Consider the following 21,747-nt stretch of genomic DNA (forward strand, 5'->3'; position numbering starts at 1 on the left):
TAGAATACTGTAAGTTTTAATTTCCAAATATCTACACTTACAATAAAAAAGAATAAACATCATAAACAATATTTTTTTCTATCTTATAACATATATGCTCTCAATATTATCATTCAGGGGCTGGAAGAATGGCTCAGTCTGTAAAGTGCCTTCCATAAAAGCATAAGGACTTGAGTTCAGTACCCATGTCAAATGTAACAAGAAACTCTACCTCTGAACATAAAGTAGAGCGTGACTGAGGAAGGCACTCAACATCAACCTACAGACTGTGTGTACATATTCACACGTGCACATACACACATTCATATACAAAAAAAACTACGGTTGGGTATGAATTATATATACTGCTGTTGATCATTTTAGATGTTCTGTATGGCACTAACCTCTCCATTTCTAACATCAACTCAGTTTCTGTTTTGGAATGCAGACCTACCCCTAACTTCCATAATGTCAATCTCTCTTAAGTTCCCCTCCCCATTATACTTACTCTTCCTTTGTTTACCCACCCCTTCAATGTATGCACTTCTCAAGGGAGTGCCATTCTCTTGCCATTATTAACTGTGCCACCTAGGGAATTAGTTCATAATTTCATCTATCCTATAATCCTGGGTGCCTTACCGGATGGATGGATGGATGGATGGATGGATGGATGGATGGATGGATGGATGGATGGATGGATGGACGGGCAAACGGATAGAAGAGAGACACACAGAAAGACAGACAAAGATATAGATAGGAATTTCACATATGATCTTGATTCTTTATCTTCCATAAATGAAAAAGGAATTGAGAAATCCACACACAGCAGTGTTCTGCCAGAATGGCTCAAGAGAGAGCACTGGGCAGTGCATTAGGACAAAATTCAGTACAGTTGTACATAATTACAATAAAATTCTCTGTTTGGAATAAAGTGATAGAAGATGCAAAAAAAAAAAAAAGATATAGATAGGAGACTCTAAAACATGGGGTTTTTTCCTAAGCCAGAAACTAGAAATTTCTAGTTTAGTGTCCCTCAGTTAACATAAAATTACTATGTTATATTAACTCTATTATTCTCCCCCATTCTCTTCCTCTTGGCTTAAAATTACACAAGTGCTTACTCATTGTCAAAAAAATTAAGAGTCATTCTTTATCAGCCCTTATTTAACTATACACCACACGTTAGTTCCCAACCACTATCTCACATTACAAAGAAGCCAAAGACTTGAAAAAAAAAAAATCAATGCTCCCACCCTTTCTCCTTTTCCTGTCTCTCATTTTATCATTTGATCTGCCAACCAGCATTTAGGACTAAGCCAGAATTCATCCTGTAGGATTTGTAGTAATAGGACAAACAGAGTCATAAGAGGCACAAGAGACAACATGAGTGACAGTCACATGATCAAATACTTGATAGCTGTCATATAAGTTTCTATATGCTTAAAATTATAAATCTTTACTTTTTATGTTGGAAAGAATATTACATATCATAACACAAGGTGATATAAATGTTCTTTAAATCCAATGTTCCAACAGTAAATAAAAATTCTTCATGAAAACACAAAAGTTGAAAATACTGCACAGGAGCTGGCAAGACAGCTCAGCAGGTAAAAGCATTTGCCATGCAAGGATGAGGACCAGAGTTCAATCTCCAGAAACCACAGGGGAAAGGCAACAACTGAGTCCCCCAAAGTTTGACCTCCTCACAAGTGATGGTATATACATGACCCACACACATACATACATACACACATCTAAAACATGAAGAAACAAGACTACAGTATAAAATGCCTCCCCAGACAAAGGTCTGCAGAAGTATAAACCAAACACAACAGGTAACAAGGTTCCACCATTACCATTTAGAAAAATAACAGGAGGCCTACTCATCTCTGCTTTACGTTTTGGAGATCCTTAAAATAGAAACTGCTGTGGGAGAATGCTCTTGTACACTGTAAAGATTTGTCACTCATATTGGTTTAATAAAATGCTGATTGGCCAATAGCCAGGCAGAAAGTATAAGCAAGGCAACTAGATATGAACAATTCTGGGAAGAAGAAAGGCAGAGAGAGAGTCAGTTACCAGCCAGATGCAGAGGAAGAAAGATGGGAATGCCTTACTGAAAAAAGGTACCAAGCCACATGGCTAAATATAGATAAGAATTATGGGTTAATTTAAGTTGCAAGAGCTAGTTTGTAAGCCTGAGCTAATAGGCCAAACAGTTTATAATTAATGTAAGACTCCATGTGTTTCTTTGGGGCTGAATGGCTGTGGGGCCAGGTGGGACAGAAACTTCTGTCTACATGAAACAGATTGAGGGCTAAATCAATTCAGAGTCAATGAGTTGTCAATTAACAAGCACTCTGTTCTTCAGCACAGTATCATAAAAGTGGGAGTGGTCTTAACCTCTAGTGACAGGAGCTAGTTGTTCTCTTTGTCCATTAAGTTCTTTGGAGACAAGTCTGCTCTTGACTCACTCTGTGGTCCAGGATGACCTTAAACTCTTGATCCTCATGCCTCCCTCCACCTTCAAAGTGCAAGAATTACAGGTATTCCAACAGCCCCTTATGGTAGCATTTTATTTATGCTGTAATAAATAAAGCTTGCCTGAAGGTCAGTGCAAAGCAGCAACACTAGTCAGCCATACAGGCCAGGCTGATAGGGGAGCTAACCAATCCCCTTGTTTGAGGGGCATCCCTGTGCTTTTGTTTTCGCTCTCTGTTTCCTGCGCTTCACTGGAACTCTGGCTTTGTAAGTTTTTCCCTTTCCCTCCTTTTATTAAAGCTGAGTATTTTATAATAAAGCTATTTTGGTTAATTCCAATTGCTGACCGACCACGCCCCTTCACCAGGCAGTGGTTGCACACACATTTAATCCCAGCAGCCACACTAGTCATAGAGGCTGGGCAGTGGTGGTGCACAGCTATAATTCCAGCATTAGAAAGGAATATAAAATGGGAGGAGACAGTTCTCAGTCTTATTCTAAGAATTAGTGGAGGCAGGATTGCCATTTTCAGTCTAAGGTAGAGGTAAGAGCCAGTAACTGGATATTATGCTTTTCTGATCTTCAGGTTGAGCCCCAATATCTGTCTTTGGATTTTATTATTCGTGCTACAGTCCCTAACCAGTAGCTAGCTTAAAAACTGAAGATACTGGTAACTCTTATGTAACAGAGGTCTTATATGAGTTTGCTAGAGTCAAAAGCACAGGAAAACTGCCATGAGAAATATTTTAGAAAGATTTCAACTATATAGCTACTCACTGCTGTGCTAAGTGCTTACCATCTCTATAAAGTCGGTACTTGTGAAAATCCCATACAGTAAACAGTGCTGTCTCTTTTTAGAAGAATAAAACACTATTAGGGTTATTGAGTTATAAACAACAGAGGCCAAGTCCAAACCTAACCCAAGACTCAAGTCCCTGCTTCCACTGTGCCACATTTACTGTGTGTTTCTACAGAGAACATATACACTATTTTACATAACCAAAATTCTGTAACATGCATAGCTTAATTCTATGATCCGTATCAATGCCAATTAAGTTAGTCTTCTGCTCACACAATCTACAGATACACAATCAATCTTCTTTATTATTAGATCTCTTTTCTTCAAAATTATCACACTGTGTTATATTTTGACTAAATTAAAAAACAAACAAACAAACAAAACCACCTTTTCAGGACTGGGATATGGCTCAGCGAGCACTTTAGATCCCAGCAGCACACAAAAGCCAGGCAGGTACAACAGTCAACTGGGTACCACATGTCTGCAGAGAGCCTGCAGAAGTCAGAAGAGCCTGTCAGATCTTCTAGTACTGGAATTATATGCAGTTGTGAGCTACTATGTGGATCTGGGAATTAAACCTGGGTCCTCTAGAAAAGCAGTAAGTGCTCTTAACTGCTGAGTCATCTCCTCAGCCCTCAAATAAGTATTTTCCAGGAAAGTACTGTTGATTAGATTATGCTAAGATAGGCCAGGCAGTGATGGCGCACGCCTTTAATACCAGCACTTGGGAGGAAGAGGCAAGAAGATCTCTGTGAATTTGAAGCTAGTCTGGTCTACAGAGTAAGTTCCAGGACAGCTAGGGCTACACAGAGAAACCCTGTCTTGAAAGAAAAAAAAAATAACTATGCTAAGATATTTTTTGTGTGCAACTTTTTTGAATATTTATTTTTATTTATATGTATATGTCTATGAATATGTATGTGCCACATGTGTACAGATAGCCATGGAGGCCAAAAGAAGAATACTGGATTCTAGGAGTTGGAATCAGAGGTCACCTGATATGTGTGCTGGGAACAGAATTCAGATCCAGCAAGTGTTCATAACCCCCGGGTCATCCATCTTTCTAGCACCCTACTTTGTACAATTTTGTTGCCACCTTATTAGATGAATTTTTGTCATAATACTTTGCACTATATTTGAATATGTTAAATTAAATACATAAAGGTAAATACCAAATCTAAATAGAACCATTTTTTTATTTTGCATGTGTGATGTGTGGTGTTTATGTGTCTAACTAGCCTGCTTGCCTGAAGAATCTGCCTCTTCACAGCAATGGAAAAGTAACTAAGCAACTCATACATATAAAACAAAATAAATCTCCAAAGCAACTTTTTTTTTGGTTTTTCGAGACAGGGTTTCCCTGTAGTTTCTAGATCCTGTCCTGGAACTAGCTCTTGTAGACCAGGCTGGCCTCGAACTCAGAGATCCACCTGCCTCTGCCTCCCAAGTGCTGGGATTAAAGGCGTGCGCCACCACCGCCCGGCCAAAGCAACTTTTTTAGGGGAGAAGGGGAGAATAGAACCCAAAGTTGTCTTCTGACCTCTACAAATACATCATGGTCTACATGCCCCACCATACACACATCAAATATGATCTCATAAACACTAATAATACAGACATTAATAAAACATAAAAACATAATACATTTTTAACAACATAAATTCACTTTGGAAACTCTAAAAACAAATAGAGCCATGATCCTATATTATCTTATCCAAATTATAAGGGCTAATACGAGATGTCCTAATTAGGCACCATAAATAGTATAAAGTTCACTTTACATTTATGTTGACCTAGCCCAAAAAGCTAGAGTAAAAAAGACCTTTTGAACCCTTTACGGATAAGGAACTAGAAGTTTAGTAGGTTTAGCCACACACACATAGATCAGAAACAGCTTTTTTTTTTTCTGGACTAAGACTCATTCCTTTTTTGTTTTTATAACTGTTTTTAATTGAGCTATATATTTTTCTCTGCTCCCCTTCCATTCTACTCTCCCATGCTCCCCATGCTCCCAATTTACTCAGGAGATCCTTTCTTTCTTCTACTTCCCATGTAGATTAACTAGATCCATGTATCTCTCTCTTAGTGTCCTCACTGTTGTCTAGGTTCTCTGGGATTGTGAATTGTAGGCTGGTTTTCTTTGCTTTATGTCTAAAAGCTATTTATGACTGACTACACATATTTGTTCTTCTGGGTCTGGGTTACCTCACTCAATATGATGTTTTCTAGGTCCAACCATTTACCCACAAATTTCAAGATGTAATTGTTTTTTTTCTGTTGTGGTATAAATGTACCACATTTTCCTTATCAATTCGAGGGACCTTTACGTTGTTTCCAGGTTCTGACTATGACAATCAATGCTGCTATGAACATAGCTGAGCACATGTCCTTGTGGCATGATTGAGCATCCTTTGGGTATATACCCAAAAGTGGTATTGTTGGGTCTTGAGGAAGGTTGTGTTCTAATTTTCTGAGAAATCACCACACTGATATACAAAGGGGCTGTACCAGTTTGCACTCCCACCAGCAATGGAGGAGTGTTCCCTTTACCCCACATACTCTCCAGCATAAGTTGTCATCAGTGTTTTTGGTCTTGGCCATTCTTACAGGTATAAGATGAAATCTCAAGAGTTGTTTTGATTTGCATTTCTCTGATGACTAAGGATGATGAGCATTTCCTTAACTGTCCTTAAGCCATTTTAGATTCCTCTGTCGAGAGTTCTCTGTTTAGGTCTGTAGCCCCCCACCCTTTTTTTATTGGATTATTTGTTCTTTTGATGACAAATTTCTTGAATTCTTTATATATTTTGGAGATGAGCTTTCTGTCCAATGGTGAAGATCTTTACCCATTCTGTAGACTGCTGTTTTGTCTTGTTGACCGTGTCCTTTGCTTTACAGAAGCGTCTCAGTTTTGGGAGGTCCCATTTATTAATTGTTGTTCTCAGTGTCTGTGCTACTGGGATTATATTTAGGAAGTGGTCTCCTGTGCCAATGTGTTCAAGTGTACTTACCACCCACTTTCTCTTCTATGAGGTTTAGTGTGACTGGTTTTACGTTGAGGTCTTTGATCCATTTAGACTTGAGTTTTGTGCATGGCAATAGATATGGATCTATTTTAATTTTTCTACAGGTTGATATGAAGTTATACTAGCACCATTTGTTGAATATGCTTTCTTTTTCCACTTTATAGTTTTTGCTTCTTTGTCAAAAATCAGGTGTTTGTAGATGTGTGGGTTGACATTTGGGTCATCGATTTGGTTCCATTGGTCCTCTCTATCTATTTCTATGCCAATACCAGGCTGTTTTTAGTATTGTAGCTCTGTATTAGTGTTTGAAGTCAGAGATTGTGATACCTCCAGAAGTTCATTTATTGTGCAGGATTTTTCTTGGCTATCCTGGGTTTTTTGCTTTTCATATGAAGTTGGGTATTGTTCTTTCGAGTCTGTGAAGAATTTTGATGGGATTTTGATGGGCATTATTGCATTGAATCTGTAGGTTGCTTTTGGGAAGATTATCATTTTTATTATGTTAATTTTGCCTACCCAAGAGCATGGGAGATCTTTCTATTTTCTGGTGTCTTCTTCAAAGATTTAAAGTTCTTGTCATACAGGTCTTCCACTTGTTTGGTTAGAGTTACTCCAAGATATTTTATGCTATTTGTGGCTATTGTGAAAGGTGATGCTTCTCTGATTTCTTTCTCGGCTCATTTATCATCTGTGTAAAGGAGGGCTACTGATTTTTTCAAGTTAATCTTGTATCCTGCTACTTAATGAAGGTGTTTATGAGTTGTAGAAGTTCCTTGGTAGAATTTATGGGGTTGCTTATGTAAACTATCATATCATCAGTAAATAGTGAGAGTTGACTTCTTCTTTTCTGATTGTCTTATTGTTCTAGCTAGGACCTCAGGAACTATATTGAATAGATACGGAGAGAATGGTCAACCTTGTCTTGTTCCTGATTTCAGTGGGATCGCTGTTTCTCTCCATTTAGTTTGATGTTGGCTGTTGGCTTGCTGTATATTACCTTTATTATTTTTAGGTCTGGTGTTTGTATCCCTGCTCTTTCCAAGACCTTTATCATGAAGGGATGTTGTATTTTGTCGAAGGCTTTTTCAACATCCAATGAGATGATCATGTGATTTTTTTTTCGGTTTGTTTTTATGGTGTATTACATTGACAGATTTTCGTATGTTGAACCATCCCTACATCTGTGGGATGAAGACTACTTGATCATGGTAGATAATTTTTCTGATGTGTTCTTGGATTAGTTTGCCAGTATTTTATTTAGTATTTTTTGCATCAATGTTCATGGGTGAAACTGATTAGTAATTCTTTCTTAGTAATGTCTTTGTGTGGTTTGGACATCAGAGTAATTGTAGCCTTATAAAAGGAGTCTGACAATGTTACTTCTGTTTCTATTGTGTGGAACAATTTGAGGAGTATTGGCATTAGTTCTTCTTTGAAAATCTTATTGAATTCTGCGCTGAAACCATCTGGCCCTGGGCTTTTTTTGGTTGGGAGCCTTCTGATGACTGCTTCTATTTCTTTAGCAGTTATAGGTCTGTTTAATTTGCTTATCTGGTCTTGATTTAATTTTGGTAAGTAGTATTTATCCACAAAATTGTCCATTGACTAGGACTCATTCTAATGTACACAATGCCTTCCTTACTTGAACTGTAAGTTCCTCCTGAGGCCATCAGAAACCTCACTTCCTTGGGCTGTGGAAGCAAACTGCTTGAACTGTCTTATCATCTTGCCAATGATTGTTGACAATAAGGAAGTAGTGTGTCTTGCACCTGTGCTACTGACATTGCACATCTTAACAGATTCACAGGCAAGAAAGATCTATTTGGAAAGCAATCAAAACAATAATCTACAGTAACTAAAAATAACACTTTATAAGTATTTTAAACTATTATATGTTTATCTAATTCAGAATTCATTAGTTTCAATCTACAAAAGGAAGGAGATCTTATTTATAACCCCCTCAAAAAATAGAAAAAATAAAAATCGGCACAGCAATTTTACTTTTTTTCCTCAGTGTTGCAGATGGAAGCCATGGCCTCACACATGGTAGGGAAGTGTTCCAGTGACCTTAAAAAGAAGTTAGCAATGTCACTGCTGTTGAGGTAACGTTTAAAGTCTTGGGACACTACTAACGCTAGAAGTTACAGCTGAAAAGAAGCTGGAAAATAAGCGACCAAGCTCACAGGAAGTAAGAGAACACAGTCTATTACATTTTTAAAATACCACATGAAAATTCTAGTATTCATCCTTTCACAAAAGTAAAATGTGGTAAAAAAAAAAAAACCTGCATAAAATATTCACACTACATGAATTATTTGAAGAGTTAATACTTATTATTTCATTAAAACAAATTATGTAGATTACACAATAAACAACATTTAAAACATATATCACACTGCTTGACTTTTTGTATAAAGTTGAGAGACATCAAAAGATAGTTTCAGATGGTAATGCAAGTTAGAATAAAAAGTGAATTAGGTACAACACTTGGGACTCAGCAAGATAGGATATTTTCTCTGAATTTGGCAAATGCAAATGGACTGGACATTGTTGGTGTACTTATTTCCTATATATATATATATATATATATATATATATATATATATATATATATATATTGTATATAGTTTTTCTTATATTAGCTATAGCCTTCTTTATTGTAGACAAAAGGGGGGGAAATTTAGTGATATTTTGTGTGTAATCTAATAAATAAAGCTTGCCTGAATATCAGAATGCAGAGCTAAGCCCCTAGTTAGCCATAGAGACCAGGTAGTGGTGGCACACACATTTAATCCCAGGACTCAAGAGACAAAGGTAGACAGATCTCTCTGAGTTCAAGGTCACCCTGGGCTACACAAGACTGAATCTGTCTAAAAGAGAAACAGAGCTCATACAAAGATGCCCCCAGCACTTGGGATCCCATGCCATTAATCCCAGCACTAGGGAGGTGAAGACAGGAGTGATATGGCTAGACAGAAGAACTCAGATGCAGTCTGAGGTTTCATAGAGACAACAGCAGTCTGAGGTTTCGGAGAGAGAGTCAGTCTGAGGTATCGTGGAGACAGCATGCAGTCTAAGGTTTTGTAGAGAGAGACTCAGTCTAAGAATTCATAGAGACAGATGCCCCCTTTTGATCTGAGCATTGGTAGAAGTAAGAACTCCCAGAACTGATGCCCTCCTATGACTTCCAAAGGAAGCAGGTACACACATGACACACTTACATACATGCAGGTAAAACAGGTATATACATAAAAATAAATAAACAGACAAATGAAGATAGATAGATAGATAGATAGATAGATAGATAGATAGATAGATAGATAGATGATAGATAGATAAGATAGATTGATTGATAGATAGATGATAGATAGATAGATAGATAGATAGATAGATAGATAGATAGATAGATAGATAGATAGACAAATAGATAGATAGAAAACAAATAAATAAAGCAAGCTATTGGGTGCTAGGGCTATAGCTCAGTGGTAGAACTCTTGCTTAGCATGCGTAAGACCCTAGATTCAATCTCTAGCACCATTTTAAAAGAGTTGAAATTGTTTGATAATAAGAATACTTACATCTTTAAAATAACGCTGCAATAAGGAAAGTCTCACATCATGAACTGCTGCACATGTGTCCCACGGGAAAATCTGTTCCTCCTCAGTGATAGGCAGCTTTTTTGGCTCAGCATTATCCCGGCACTGCCCTAAAACTAAGTAACAACAGAGACAAAAGTTCACTAAATAATACAAAGATCTAAATAACAACCCAGGTCCTTCACAATAACTAACAGTAAGTTTCAAATTTTTCAAATATTTTTAAATATCAAAAATTAAAATTATACTTAAGTATCAGTCATTAATGTTTAAATCTCTTATTAAAATATTCTGAAGACCTTAATAAAAAAAAAAAAAAAAAGAGTGGTTGCCAAGCCTGGTGGTGCACACCTTTAATCCCAGCACTAGGAAAGCAGAGGCAGGCAGATCTCTGTGAATTTGAGGCCAGTCTGGTCTACAGAGTGAACGAGTTTCAGGACAACCAGGACTATGTAAAGAGACCCTGTCTCAACAAAACAAAACAAAAAAAGTAGGTATTTTTTTTAATAAATAAAGGCCCAAATAGGACAGCATTTACTATTAAAATAACATTGAGATGTGGTGGCACAGTCCTTTAAACTCAGCACTTGAGAGGAGAGGAGGAGGAACTCTATGAGTTCCAGGCCAGTCAGGGCTACAAAGTGAGACCCTGTCACGATAATAAAAATGAAGTGACTGTAAGTGAATGATGGATGACTTCCTAAGTCTGTCACAAAAAAACAACCTAGAAACAATAACTTTCCCATATTAACCTACCTCATTTTTAATATGTTATTAAAAGAAAGCAGAGCTGCTTAGAGAAAGCAATGAGCCCACGGTTGGAGAAAAACAGGAGGTGAGCCTGAATTACATGTGACAAAGAGAAGGGTTCCATTACTGAGCAGATAATCTATAAGAACCTAAGCCAAATTAAAGAAATTTAGTAGCAGAAAGAATGATGCCAAAGTCAGATGTTACACTCACGGACTCAGGCAAGAAACACCCAGTGAAAAGACAAAAGGCCAATGTGTCACTGATGGAGCACTCTGACATGGAACCCTCCTAAAGTGATGCCATCAGAAGGAACATGCTGTGGAATACCCTCTCCAAAGTGTTTACTCTGGACCTCACAGTAAGAAAATAATCACACAAATCCACATGTTCTGTCTAGCGAACAGCCAATCAGAGAAAGGCTCTGAGAAACTGCTCTAAATAAAGGAGAGCCACATAAATGACCACTAAAGACAAGAAATACATGCTATACAAAGAAATGACGGGTAGGTGAGGTGAAAGATATATCAATTAGCTGTACATAACTCACTCTATAATATATATATATATGTATTAAAACATCACAATTACTAGTCAGAGACACAAAAAGTCAGATAATTAGGAGAATATGAATATAGACATAATATATAATATTAATATTAAATTTACTGAGTATGACAGTAGTGTTGTTATTATATAAGATAATGTCCTTTATTTTCTTCTGGAAAAGGGTGTTTACGTTCACAGGCCTATGTATGCATGTGTTTTCTGGTGCACAAAGTATCAAATGTGGCAATATAGGTACAACTAGCAGCAGGTAAAAGGTATTCAATTGTCTGTAGACACAAAACACTGAGAAAAAAATAGGAAGACAGACATAAATATGACTAAGGCTACAATTTTGTAAGTATAAAATGTCAAAAACCAAAAGAAGGACTAGACAGACAAGACTATCACACAGTGCACACTTCCAAAGCACCACTGCCAAGAGTTTACATTGTTTGTTTTTAATGTGTCATTGAAAAAAGAATGGTAATTTTTTAATTGAAAAAAGAATGGTAATTTTTTAATGCATTTGCATGGAAAGAGCTGCTTTGGAGGATGGGACTCTAAGGTATATCACATTGCAGCTGGGTTTTGGAGATTCATAGTCGCTATAGAAATAAAGCAAAGAATCAAGGGGATGCTCACAGACAAAACACACAATGTACAATCCACTATACACTCCCAAATTCATTCACAAGAATTCTGATGAAGGCTTTTTTGCATCTACACTTGGTAATGCATGCTAGTACTTGTGTGGTGTGGAAAATCCTTCTGTCTATGTGTTGCTTTTATTGGTTAATAAAGAAGCTGTTTTCTGCCAATGGCTTAAACGAGTAAAGCCAGAAAGAGTAGACAGAGCCAAAGAGAAGCCATGTAGCCACCACTGGGGACAGATGCTTCCACTGGAGCCCGCCAAAGCTTTGCCCATAGGCCACGACCTCATGGTGATGCAGACTAATGGAGATGGGTTAGTTTAGGGTATAAGAGTAAGCTAGCAATATGATCAAGCTATTGGCCAAACAGTATTGCAAATAATATAGTTTCTGAGTGATTATTTCATGGTCTGGGGACCTGGGAACAAACAAGCAGCCTCCACCAACACTTGGTTATCAAGGGAATGCTAAACCTCACAGGGTATTTTTGAAAATGTTCCTTCCTCTGTATTTTTTGAACAAGTTTAGATGGCTTGGTACTAATTCTTTTCATTTTCAACAGAATTCACTATCCTATACTTTGCTGACAGGAGTTCTGATCCTCCTGCCTACATGCCTCCTGAGTCCAGAGATTATATTCATGCACCATTACCTCCTATTCATGCATTCAACTCAAAGTTTTGTGCATGTAAGCATGTATTCTACCAATTGAGCTGCATAGTGAGCTCAAGCATTTCAACTTCAATCTATTTGCATCTTCAAGTCTAAAGTAAATTTCTTTTTTTTTTTTTTTTTTAAAAAAAATTATTTTATTTTTACCTTATGTGCATTGGTGTTTTGGCTGCATATTTGTCTGGGTAAGGGTGTCAGATCTTCTAGAACTGGAGTTATAGACAGTTAAGAACTGCCATCTGGGAGCTAAGGATTCAGTCTTGGTCCTCTGGATGAGCAGTCAGTGCTCTTAACCACGAGCCAGCTCGTCAGTCCTACAGTGAAGTTCTTATCCTAGCATACAGTATGGTCATTTTTTAAAATATGTCAATCTCCACATTCTAACTAGAAAATTAAGTTCATTGTATTTCAAGTGATTGCTGACAAAGAACTTGATTCTGCAATTATGCTTTTTTGTTTTCTATTTGTTCCTTAATTCAGTCATTATTGTTCTCTTTCATAACTAAATTTTCTAGGATGGAATTTTGAGTCCCTTCCCATTTTCTTTTAATATGGATTTATTATTATTATTATTATTATTATTATTATTATTATTATGCTAAGAAGATCTTTTTGTGGTTACTTGAAGGACAGAATTAACAACTTCACTTAGTAATAGTGAACTTTGAATTAATATTTACTTATTTTCAATAACATATAAACCTCTTTTCCATTTCATCCTCCACCTTCACCTCTGTTGTTTCTGTGTAATACCTACACTATTTATGTAAGAATACACCAAAATCTAATTTAAAATCTAGATATACAGACTAATTTCCTCATATATCCTGTTGTAGAAGAACTAAATCCATATAGACTACATTGTCTAAGAACTATTACTACTTCAAAATTCCTCAGAATGGGAAAGGAAGGACAACATTTCGACAGATAGACTGGCAAACAGAGAGCAATCTCCATGCTGTGTCAAGAACAACTTCTGTCTGCTGTTTTAAAAACCCAAGAATCAAAAACAGAACTGGTGGGACCCGCCACATGTAATTAGAATACTGAAGCGAACAATGATAGGTAGGAGGTTTGTAAATTCTAGAACAGTGAACAAGAAAGCTGAATTCTAACACTAGCTCTCATCTCATACTAACAGCTTCTGGATGCCACTGTCTACAATGTTTCTATTAAAAAGCTTCTTTGACTTCACCTGATGATGCTTGCAATAGTACAACCAGTCCTGCAGGTCTGTCCTCAGAAGAAGGCCCACTCTGTCCGCAGATAACACAGTCGTACACAGCCTCAGACACTTGTGGCTCTGCTGTGGCAATTTCCATAGGAATCTCGTTCTCAGGAGAATCTGGAAAGGAAAGCCATACCTCTTAGAAGAAAAGTCCTTTTCAATAAACTCTTATTCCCAAAGACCTACTTCAAATACTTTTCAGGTCAAATACTAACAAAGTTGCATCATAACACAACTACTGAGATTCTTATTCAAGTAAAATGTTAACTCTAAGACCACAAATGTGAAGTGATAAAAACAACTTTGAGTAATTTATGATTAAATATTTTTTATGTTGTACCAATTACAGATAAAAATTGACACTAAAAAACAGAAACAAAAACATCTATGTAAGGGGCCAGAGAGATGGCTCAGCAGTTAAGAGCACTGACTGTTCTTCCAGAGGTCCTAAGTTCAATTCCCAGCAACAACGTGGTGGCTCATAACCATCTATAATCTGATGATCTCTTCTGTTATGAAGGCATGCATGCAAATAGAACATTCATATACATACATTAAAAGCTTTTTAATCTATGTAAGAGAAAATTTTAATTAAATTTTTAAAAACAATTTATTTATTTATTATGAATACAATGTTGTGTCTGCATGTTTGTCTGCAGGCCAGAAGAGGGCATCAGATCTCATTACAGATAGGTGTGAGCTATCATGTGGTTGCTGGGAATTGAACTCAGGACCTCTAGAAGAGCAGTGCTCTTAACCACTGAGTCATCTCTCCAGCCCCCTTTAATTAAATTTTTAAGGAACAAATAAATCATTAGTTTCAATTTATTTTGAGATTAGGAAGAAAAGAAATTTATAAGATGGCAACTCTTTGAAAATTGGTAGTAGTATATACTAGGGGATAATAGAGGGAAAACTGCTTCCTAATTCTCTATTTCAGTAATATATTTTAAGTAATAGCCATCAATGTTTATATAAGGAAATCATTGTATATTCCTATATTTTATATTAATAAACAGAATACAGAATATAACAGTGATCTGTTATATATCATATATATATATCATGATATATATATATCATAAACAACAAGGAATTAAAACACATCAGCAGATGCAGAAAGATAATCATTAGTTATTTTCTCATATATTCAGAAAATGATAAACTTAAAGACAATAATCTGAAAGTAGTGAAGGAAATATTATAGGATGAGGAAAGGGGAAGAAGGAAGGGAAAGCATAAATATATTTTTTAAAAGACTATTCATAGTTCTACCACCATACAGAAAAATGGTATTCCTTATCATTATAAAAATCCTAAGGCCAATATGAATTAAAAGGTGTGCGTGATTTTTCGAAATATCAATGTGATGACACAAAGAGACACCCAAAAGTGTTCTTAGAAATCATTACAAGGATCTTAGGCTAACATCAGAGAACAACACCAAAATAAATCATCAAACACTTACTGACAGACTTGACACACGTGAGGGACAGATTTATAGAGAACAGAGAGGGCTTTTCTTAACTACTGCCTTTGTTCTACAACACAATGGCTATAATAAAGATCTGATCTGAGGCAGGCAAGACGGTGCAGTAGGTAAGAAGGGTATTTCCCCCGAGCCTGACCACCTGAGTTCCATGCCTGAACCTGCCTGACAGAAGTAGAAAACTGACTCCACGTAGCTGTGCTGTGGAACCGGCTCACCTGTGCCCATGTGCACACACACCATAGTTAAGAATTATTCTAATCCCTCAATTTCTCTACTGTTTAAATAAAGACTGTAAATTATCTATACTATTTAGAGCTGCTGAGAGTTTAAATCAAACTATTCCTATAAATAAGAACTAACTGTGAGAGTTTCAAGCTAAAATTCTGACTTACCAACATCCATTGCAGTTTCCATAAAGCTTTTCTGTCGTGAGGCAAACTCTGCGAGCAATTTCTGCTGCCTTTCTCTAGCCTTTTGTCGCCTAAAGAGAAATGAAGTTGTGAGTACATGTGTGCTCAACACTAATCTATTGATTGGTGGCCACACAATCAAGAACAACCTGTTTTCTATATTACATATGAAATATCATGTAAGATTTGAATGTCTCTGAAACAATTCTATCCCTTCTAAAAGACTTCAAGCCACTATTTGCATAAGCAAAACTAAAGCAGCACCTACAGTATGAAACAATGGGGTAGACATAAAACCCAAAACGTCCTACCAGGGAACTCTGACAGTTGGTAAACATTTTCAGCAAAGTGACTGGGTACAAGATTAATTTAAAAAAAAAATCAGTAGCCCTCCTATATAAATGACAAACAGACTGAGAAAGAAATCATGGAAACAACACCTTTCACAAACAGCCTAAATAATATAAAATATCTTGGGGTAACACTAATCAAGCAAGTGAAAGAACTGTATGACAAGAACTTCAAATCTTTGAAGAAAGAAACTAGAGAAGATGGAAAGCTCTCCCATCCTCATGGATCAAGTTTAATATAGTAAAAATTAATTATGATTAATATAGTAAAAATGGCCATCTTTCCAAAAACAATCAACAGATTCAACACAATTCCCATGAAAATTCCAACACAATTCCTTACAGACCTTGAAAGGACAATTATCAACTTCAAATGGAAAAACAAAATGCCCAGGATAGCTACACAATCCTGAACAATAAAAGAATTGCAGGATGTCCCACCATCCCTAATTTCAAGTTGTACTACAGCAATAAAAACCACATGATATTGGCATAAAAACAGTCATGCTGATTAATGGAACTGATTGAAGACCAAGACATAAATCTATACACCTATATGCATCTGAGTTTTGATAGAGAAGACAAAAATACACACTGGAGAAAAGACAGAATCTTCAACAAAATGATGCTGGTCAAACTGGGCATCTGCATGTAGAAGAATGTGAAAAAGTCCATATTTATCACCCTGCATAAAACTCAAGTCCAGGTGGATCCAAGACCTCAAAAGAAAACCAAATATGCTAAATCTGATAGAAGAGGAAGTAGAGAATAGCCTTGAATGCATTGGCCCAGGAAACAACTTTCTGAACAGAACACCAATAGCAAAGGCACTAAGATCAACAATTAATAAATGGAACCTCAAGAAATGAAACTGAAAAGCTTCTGTAAGGCAAAGGATATCATCAATAGGACAAAACAGCAGCATATCAAATGGAAAAAGATTTTTACCAACTCCACATCTAACAGAGGACTAATTTCCAAAATACATAAAGAACTCAAGAAATTAGGTATCCAAAAAACAACAAACCCAATTAAAAAGAGGAGTACAGAAATAAATAGAATTCTCAATTAGAGGAAACTCAAATGGATGAGAGGCACTTAAAGAAATGTTCAACATCCTTAGCCATCAGGGAAATGCAAATCAAAATAACTCTGAGATTCCCTTATACACCTGTCAGAATGGCTAAGATCAATCACACAAGTGACAGTTCATGTTGGAGAGGATAGTTTTGAATGCATAAGAACAGGTAAAAAAAATAATGTCTTTTCTCTTCAGCCTCTAATGCCAAAAAAAAGACACACACATAAATTTTTCCAGTTCTATTCACTAAGAATACATGAAAATAGCTATATTTCATCAGAAAAAGAACAAGGATTAAGTTTCTAAATCCCATTCTCTAGTAAAAAGCAATGAGAACTCCACAGGAAATGGCTGGCTTCAAGTGCAAGATTAGCCTGGAAGATCACTCTGCCTACAAAAAGGAGTATGTTTAAGGCATGATAAGAACTGATCAAAAGGGATAAAGAACTTACCATTTAAGAACTCTTAGTGGCTAAATCTGGAACATTTGATCATCAGAATACATCAAGTAGATGATAACTCAAACTAAAGCAAGAACTTCATGAGCCCATGACTAATGAAAATAAATAGTACCTTCAAAGGTGATAAATGGGAAATTACAGAATCTCAAAGAATCACCCTACTTTAAATGATGTAATAATTACAAAGGAACAGCATAAACAGACGGTGCAGAAATCTAGCAGGCAGTTCCCTAACCAGCAGTCAATTGTAAACACTACTAACAAACAAACATAAGTCAAGTGACCTGGTGGAAGCAGCAATATCTCACTGATGTGCCTGCCAATGGCAGATTAGCCCATGGTGAGGCAGTCTAAAATGACCCACTGTCCTAACCCTTCAGAGATTCAAAATCATGAAAATAAAGGAAAGATGGAGAAACTGTTCCACTTTAAAAGAGATTTAAAAAGATTCAACAACTAAATTCAATGAGCAATTATGAAGTGGATGTTTCTTTGATGAGAAACTCTGAACAACTGTTTAAACATGGGATCTTATGTGATCATACTTAAACACAAGGTTAACTCCTTAATCTTGTAGTTCTACTTTGATTATATAAAAAAAGGGCTTTTACCCCTAAGAACTACACACTGAAGTATCCCAGTGTGGAGGGTAACATACCAGCAACTTACTCTGAAACCTTCAGCAAGTTCCTGGTACTGTCCTTAATCCATTTCTCTACATTTAATATTACTTTGAAATGAAAGCCCATAAAAATCTAAGTGTATCCTCAGAGAAGAACTGTTCATCGTGTGGACACTCGAAGCACTCCACGAGTGATGTAGAAATGTTCTGATAGATAGTAACTTTGATTAATCCATGGGTGGTCTCTTTTACCAGAACTAGGTGAGCTCTAAAGTTTCAGGATTTTTTTTTCATTAATGCCAATCTACATCTCACTTCTAAGTATATTCCAGTAAAACAATATACCAAAAGTAAATCTGCAATTCAAATATAAGAGAATCTCTGGTATAACTAAAATCAAAATTCATTTCTCAAGTGCTGAGAGGATGGCTCAGTAGCTAAGAGCATTCACTGATCTTGCAGAGAATCTGGGTTTGGTTCCCAACCACCATGTGGCAGCTCACAACCATCTGTAATTTGTTTCAGCGTATCCAGCACCCTCTTCTGACCTCCACAGGTACCAGGCACACACATGGTATACAGTCATACAAATACCCATGCATGTAAAATACATAAATCTTGTTTTAATGTGTTTATCAGCTTTCTGTGAAACCAGCATTAAAAAAAACTACATTATTGCTTTTCTAAATTAGGTAAACATGTAAATTAAAGACCATTAACAAATGACAATTCTGACAGATTTAGTACATTTCAAAATTATCCTTAAAGTTGAGGACACTGAAGTAGCAAATTATGAAAACTGTCCAAGACTTCCACTTGTACCTTGTGACTAAAATGGCTTCTCATACAGTTATCACAGGATCCTTCCCATCCTTCATAACTAGCAAATCACACAGGACTGCCAAACTCATAACATCAGAAAATCTTGATACAGGTTTTCCTTTCTGGCCTCTTATATCTTCTTTAATGCCACTTGTACTAGTCAGCTTTAACTATCAATGTTACATAGTCCAGAGTCAACTGAGAAGGGAGCCTGAGTTGAGGGATTGCCCAGATCACACTGGCCTATGCCGATTAGCAGGGAGTTGTCTTGATTGTTAACTGATGTAAGATGGTCCAGCCCACAGTGGGCACCACTATTCCCTGGGAATGTTGCCTTGGGCTATACATATAAGAAAGACAGTTAACCAAGAACCTGTGAATGAGCCAACAAGGAGCACTCTTCCATGGTTGCTGCAACTCGAGTTCCAGGAAATCTGATATCCTGATAACTTCTTCAGACTTTCATATGTACCAAGCATACATGTGGTGCAAATACATACATTTGGGAAAAATACTTACACATAAAAAGAATAAATCTAATTTAAATTTTTTACCTTTGAAAATTAGGAAACAAAAGTTGGCAAAAGAAAAATGTTTTAAGAAACACTGCTTTCTCTAATAATTGATAATCATATAGCAATAAACACAAGTACCAAAAATTCAAATAGTTTGATTTCTATTTCAAAAAATACTTAAGGGCTGGTGAGATGGCTCAGCAGGAAAGACCCTTGCAAGTAAGCCTGATGACCTGAGTTCAAACCTAGGACACACAAGATGGAAAAAGGGAACAGATTTCCAAAAGCTGTCCTCTGACCTCCACATGCACACTTACGGTATGTGTGTTGACATGCAAATATGCACACATGTATATACACAAAATAAAAATTTTTTAAAACTTATCTAACATACTTCTATTTTTACTTAAAGTTACAAGAGCATTCTAAGGTGACACAGCAATAATATATTTGCAATGTTTCTGAAGAGGCTTCCAACTTTCAACAGTAATTTAACACTGGGGCCAGCAACACTCATGTTTTTACCCCCCAAAGAACTGAGCATCACACACACTAGCACAGGCTATGTTCAATCACATACTTTACCAAGTAAAGTTGTAACTGAAACAACCAGGTCATGAGCCCTGAGCGACTGAGAACCAGAAAAACCCAAGTCATCAACTGTACAATACAGATTTAAGACACTAAAGATAAAAATACCTTTCCTCCTTGTCCAGAGTCTTCTTCTCTGCTGCAGTGATTTTTTTGGGTGGCACAGGAGGAGTTACTTTTCTGCATATCTCTTCAATGATGCGTTTGTTCATTCTGCTTTGCATTGCAGCTTTTAGCAAAATTCTTTCTACTGCAGTTATACCATCCCCATGATTGTATTTAGGAATTTCTGGTTGTATTAAGATTTCTATATCATCAAGCCATGGAGGATAGTAAGAGTTTTGCTTTCCTGAGAGTTTGTGGTGAAGTTTGATTAGCAAAGACAATATGCTTTCCTTAATTTCCAAAATGGCTGTGGTTAACTGGGGAGCTGAACCAGGAGCTGACCATTTCTTTGGAGTGTAGGGCGGGCGAATCACCTGATTTGCTTCACTGCTGCTTCTATTGATGATCTCCTGAAATTTCTTTCTACGCTCTGCTACTAAGCTGAAAACTTGAGCTGTACCGGAATTCTACCAGTAAAGACAAGAAAACAGAAAAAAGAAGAATTACTCAATACCAATTCTACTGTACTTTTCTGTATTTTTCCAAAGATCTCTCCAGCAGATAAACATGTTTCTTCCATTTCTTTCTCAAATGGATACAGCCCCGCTTTAAAAGGGACAGTGGTGAGGAAAAGGAGGTCACCTGTCACCTCAGTGCAACCGCCTGACTCTATGTTCCACAAAAAACAAACAAAGCTTGTGCCATACCTGCAGCCATATTACCAAAACAAAAAACCTATAAACTAAGTTTCTCAATAAGGGAAGCTTCTGTATTATCCACCACACATCAAGAAATTCTTTATTCACTTCGGAAAGCCTGCTACAGCTTTCACATTAATAAGAAAAGTTGTTTTTCTTTTTCTTTTCTTTTTGTTATTTTTTGTTTTTGCTTTTTTGTTTTTTGAGACAGGGTTTCTCTGTGTAGCCCTGCCTGTCCTTGAACCTACAGAGATCTGCCTGCCTCTGCCACCTGAGTGTTGGGAATTAAGGCATGTGCCACTACCGCCTGGCTTTCTTCGTATTTCTTTAAGACAGTAAATCTATAGTGAAAATTAATTTCACATTTAAGGAACTTCAAAAGTTTGAAAATTACAGATTTCAAGTTATAAAACTGAAATGTAAGAATAAAGGAATAAATTAATTTGCTTCAAACAGTATATCACCATATGTTATTTGAATAGACATTTTTAGTCAAGTGTTCATCTCAATAATTTGTCTCTTAAACAGCATTTTTGCTAAAGCAAACACACATCAGGCCTCTTAGAAATCATCTTAATTAAGGTATCAGTTTAATGAATTTTGTTCATTTTTCTAAAATGGGCATAAGAAGTATGCTTTTCTAAGTCAAATTATAGTATTCAATTTTTTTTTACATCCACGATTTTAAAAGTATTTTATAACATTAGAAGCAAAAGAGCCTCAGACAGAGGTTTCAAGTTTTTAATTAAAACCTTTTATAGTATTCACAAAAACATGTTGCTAAAAGCAAAAAAAAAACATGTTGCTTGACACAAAAAAACATTGAATTCAGTTCTCTCTCTCCACTCACATGACACCTAGCTTACAGGA

The 21,747-nt window shown here is 36.4% G+C and overlaps 1 protein-coding gene across 6 annotated transcripts in view; it reads right to left on the bottom strand.

Moving 5' to 3' along the window:
• Positions 1–21,747, bottom strand: part of Ubr3 (ubiquitin protein ligase E3 component n-recognin 3) — a 134,992-nt gene that overhangs the window by 42,032 nt on the left and 71,213 nt on the right. For all 6 annotated transcript variants that reach the window (XM_038335831.1, XM_038335827.1, XM_038335830.1 and 3 more), the window contains 4 exons: positions 20,183–20,646; positions 15,615–15,703; positions 13,698–13,847; positions 9,864–9,997 (listed from right to left, as the gene is read on the bottom strand). In XM_038335831.1, coding sequence (XP_038191759.1) covers positions 9,864–9,997; positions 13,698–13,847; positions 15,615–15,703; positions 20,183–20,646 — 837 coding nt within the window. The remainder of the gene's footprint in view (positions 1–9,863; positions 9,998–13,697; positions 13,848–15,614; positions 15,704–20,182; positions 20,647–21,747) is intronic.

This window comes from Arvicola amphibius, chromosome 7 (assembly GCF_903992535.2).
Source record: "Arvicola amphibius chromosome 7, mArvAmp1.2, whole genome shotgun sequence".
Lineage (NCBI taxonomy): Eukaryota > Metazoa > Chordata > Mammalia > Rodentia > Cricetidae > Arvicola > Arvicola amphibius.